This window comes from Cicer arietinum, chromosome 2 (genome assembly GCF_000331145.2).
Source record: "Cicer arietinum cultivar CDC Frontier isolate Library 1 chromosome 2, Cicar.CDCFrontier_v2.0, whole genome shotgun sequence".
NCBI classification, from domain to species: domain Eukaryota; kingdom Viridiplantae; phylum Streptophyta; class Magnoliopsida; order Fabales; family Fabaceae; genus Cicer; species Cicer arietinum.
Window position 1 is genome coordinate 2,821,773 of NC_021161.2, and position 3,455 is coordinate 2,825,227.

Here is a 3,455-nt window from a genome sequence, read left to right on the forward strand (position 1 = left end):
AATTATAAAAATTAAGAATGAAACTATTACCCATAGAAATAACTTTTTTCTTCAAAGCATTGTCTTTAAATTCCCTTGTAAAATTTTGTGCAATATGTCGGACGCAGAACATATGCTTTGACGGAGGATCTTGCCACCCATTATCTTGTCAAGGTCATGTAACCAAAAAACCAAATGATTCCATATTACCATATTTACATGCGGCTGGCTTTGGTGAAGTTGTAAAACTCGGAAACTATAAGATAGATGTCGGTCTCATCACTGCTATGGTTGAGAGATGGAGACCTGAAACTCACACATTTCATCTTCCAATAGGTGAGTGCACAATAACTTTGGAAGATGTTTATTACATTTTAGGATTAAACGTTTCCGGTTTACCTGTTAGTGGTTCCAATTTTGTGCAAGTAAAACAAATCTGTCAAGATTACTTAGGAGTTATCCCACCCGATGGAGCAACAAAAGGTAATTCTATTAAATTAAAGTGGCTTAAGGATACATTTGACGATGTTGGTGAAAATGCATCTGAATTAGAAAAACAAGCATCATGTCGAGCATACATCCTACGTATGATCGGAGGGTTATTGATGCCTGACAAATCCAACAACCGTGTACATCTAAAGTATCTTTCACTATTAGGAGATTTAAACAAAGTATCCCAATATAGTTGGGGTTCAGCTGTTTTAGCTACACTTTATAGAGAATTATGCCTTGCAACGAAACCTGGTGTAATATCTATGGGAGGATGCGCATTATTGTTGCAAAACTGGGCATGGTATCGTTTGTCTTGTGTCGCTCCTGAATCTCCCAAACCATGGATATTTCCACTTGCACAGAGGTAACTATATTATTTTTATATTTTTTTTAAAAAACCAATTGCTTACCATATTAATAATTTTATTACATTTTTATTTTTATTATATTCGACAGGTTTAATTCTGGTGGTCTAAATTTTGCTAAAGTTCCTCATAACGACGTAGAAGGATATCGAAAAACAATTGATCACATGATGGTTGAGGAAGTAATATATTAAATCACATTTATTTGAATTTTTTTAAATATTTTATTATTTATACTTGTTATAATTACTTTAGCTTATTTTTTACATGTCAGTTTTATTGGAGACCTTATCTCGGGTTCCAACATGAAGTTTCAGAAGAAGATAGGGCCACTTGGAGTGCATGTACTTATCTACTCTGTTATCATATTGTTGAAAAACATCATACAGATAGGGTCACACTCCAGTTTGGTTTACATCAACAAATACCACAACCACCAGAGGACATGAAATCGTATCACGAGGTCGACATGAGGCGTGGGATTGATGATAATTGGACTTGGGTTTGGAGGGAAGAAATAAACCATTGGAATGAGCGCCATAATTACGTGTTGCAAGGTAACATCGTACAAGGTGTTTTATGTCATAGCACAGAATATATGATTTGGTTTAGACAACACACCAAATTGTTTATATCTGTAGAACAATATCTTCGTGATCCCCGTTTACAACCGCCGTCATATCCTCGTGTGCAATCGACCTCCCAATCAACCCCACAACACCAATACACAGCAGGACCGTCTTCATCATCACCTCATATACACGTCGCTACTGAAGTTCCATTTTATGATCCACCACCATCTCAGTATTACGTTCCGTCGGTGCCAGAAATACCAACACCCGGTTATCCGACAGAAGATGGGCTTCTCTATAATTTGTTTGGAACTCAGTGCACAACTCCTGAGTCGGCATATGCTGTATTTGATTCAATGTATAATCAACAATCCCAAAATGTAATGGAACCAGGTGGCAGTGGTTCTAATCCATCTACAGCTTACATTGAAGAAAATGATCAAAATGACGATGAACCGGAAGAACCGCAACTTGTTCAGAGAGCTAGACGAGTTCGGCGACATCGTACATGTGGGACTGGGGGTCATTTAGGTGGACATCATTGATATAAATTTAATGTATTTTGTTTTTTCAAATTTGATTGATGTACTTTTTTATTATTAATTTAATGTATTTCATTTCGTTTTCAAGTTATCAATATCAATTTCTTTTCATTTAATTGTTATTATTATTTAATTTTTAATATCATTTTAAGTATAATAATTTTTAATTAAAAGTATAATAGTTATTTATTATAATAATAACAATAATTAAAATATAACATTTATTAATAATTAATTATTAACGTATTTTTAATTAATTATTAGTATTTTTATTTTTTAAATAATTAAATTAATAATTTAATGTATTTCATTTTATTTTCATGTTATCAATATAAATTTCTTTTCATTTAATTGTTATCATTATTTAATTTTTATTATCATTTAATTTATTTATTTAATCACTTTAATTATAATAATTTTTAATTATACCTATAATAATTATTTATTATAATAATAATAATAATGATAATAATAATAATAATAATAATAATTAAAATATAAATTTTATTTATAATTTATTACTATACTTTATTGTAATTTAATATTAGTATTTTATTTTTTAAATAATTAAATTAATAATTTTAATAATAAAGTAACTTTAAAATATAACAAAAAAAAAAAAAAATAAAACCCAGTGGGAAGTCGCTTCCCCAGGAAACGACCCCCTGTTAACATTGCAAAATTTCCTCTTCAAGAGGTCGCTTCCCCAGGGAACGACTTCCTGAAGGAACGAAAAAGTAGGGCATTTCAGAAATATTGTTTCAAAGTAGGGTAGATAGGGAATAAACAAACAAAAAGAGGATATATGCATCAAAATCCCTTATTATGCATCAAAATTTAGAGTTTAAAATCATATAAATTAATTATGATTATCATGTAACAAAAATCATATTTTAATATTTGAATATATTATAAAGTCATTTTGTTTTTAATTCAATTAAAAATTTAAATGAATTATCGAATTATCAAAATAGTATTTAAAATATATAATTTACATAATATATAATTTATTAATAAAATAATTTATAATTATTATAATATCTAAAATTAAAATAAATTATGTTTTAATTATTTAATAAATAATTTAAATTTATAGATTGTTCAAAAACTAAAGTAACATGTTAAACTTGCGAAAATTAAAATGGTAATCTACTTAATTAACATTTTTTTTAAACAAAAAAATAAGCAACTCCAACATAATTTCAGATTCAATTTCACAATTAACTCATTGAATTTTTCATAAAAATTGAACTTAAAATTGAGTTGAACATGAGTTGGGTATAAAAAGTGAATTCAATTGCATCTTTTTATTTTTCATACATTTTTGTTTATAATTTTTTATAAACTTATCTTCACCGATTATCATTTATTACATATATACAAAAATGTATCAATCTTGACTTCATTTAAATTTCATCCTATTTTATACATAGTATAGTTTGATACTAACTAATTATGTACATATGATGGATTCTTTCGACACTAACTAATTAATTATGTGTAAT

General features: G+C 28.1%; 1 protein-coding gene across 1 annotated transcript; it reads left to right on the top strand.

The window, feature by feature from the left end:
- The first annotated feature begins 214 nt into the window (after positions 1–214).
- LOC105852442 (serine/threonine-protein phosphatase 7 long form homolog) lies at positions 215–2,037 on the top strand. The gene is made up of 3 exons (XM_012717744.3): positions 215–835; positions 928–1,018; positions 1,111–2,037. The coding sequence occupies exons 1-3, from the start codon at positions 267–269 to the stop codon at positions 1,951–1,953; spliced, it is 1,503 nt and encodes a 500-aa protein (XP_012573198.1). The 5' UTR covers positions 215–266; the 3' UTR covers positions 1,954–2,037.
- Positions 2,038–3,455: the final 1,418 nt, after the last annotated feature.

What these genes read in the sequence shown, in the direction of transcription:
- LOC105852442 (XM_012717744.3), top strand. Translation starts at nt 267, where the DNA reads ATGGTTGAGAGATGGAGACCTGAAACTCACACATTTCATCTTCCAATA. An exon ending in ATATTTCCACTTGCACAGAG is followed by an intron (nt 836 to 927) that starts GTAACTATATTA and finishes TATATTCGACAG; the next exon opens with GTTTAATTCTGGTGGTCTAA. An exon ending in ATCACATGATGGTTGAGGAA is followed by an intron (nt 1,019 to 1,110) that starts GTAATATATTAA and finishes TTTACATGTCAG; the next exon opens with TTTTATTGGAGACCTTATCT.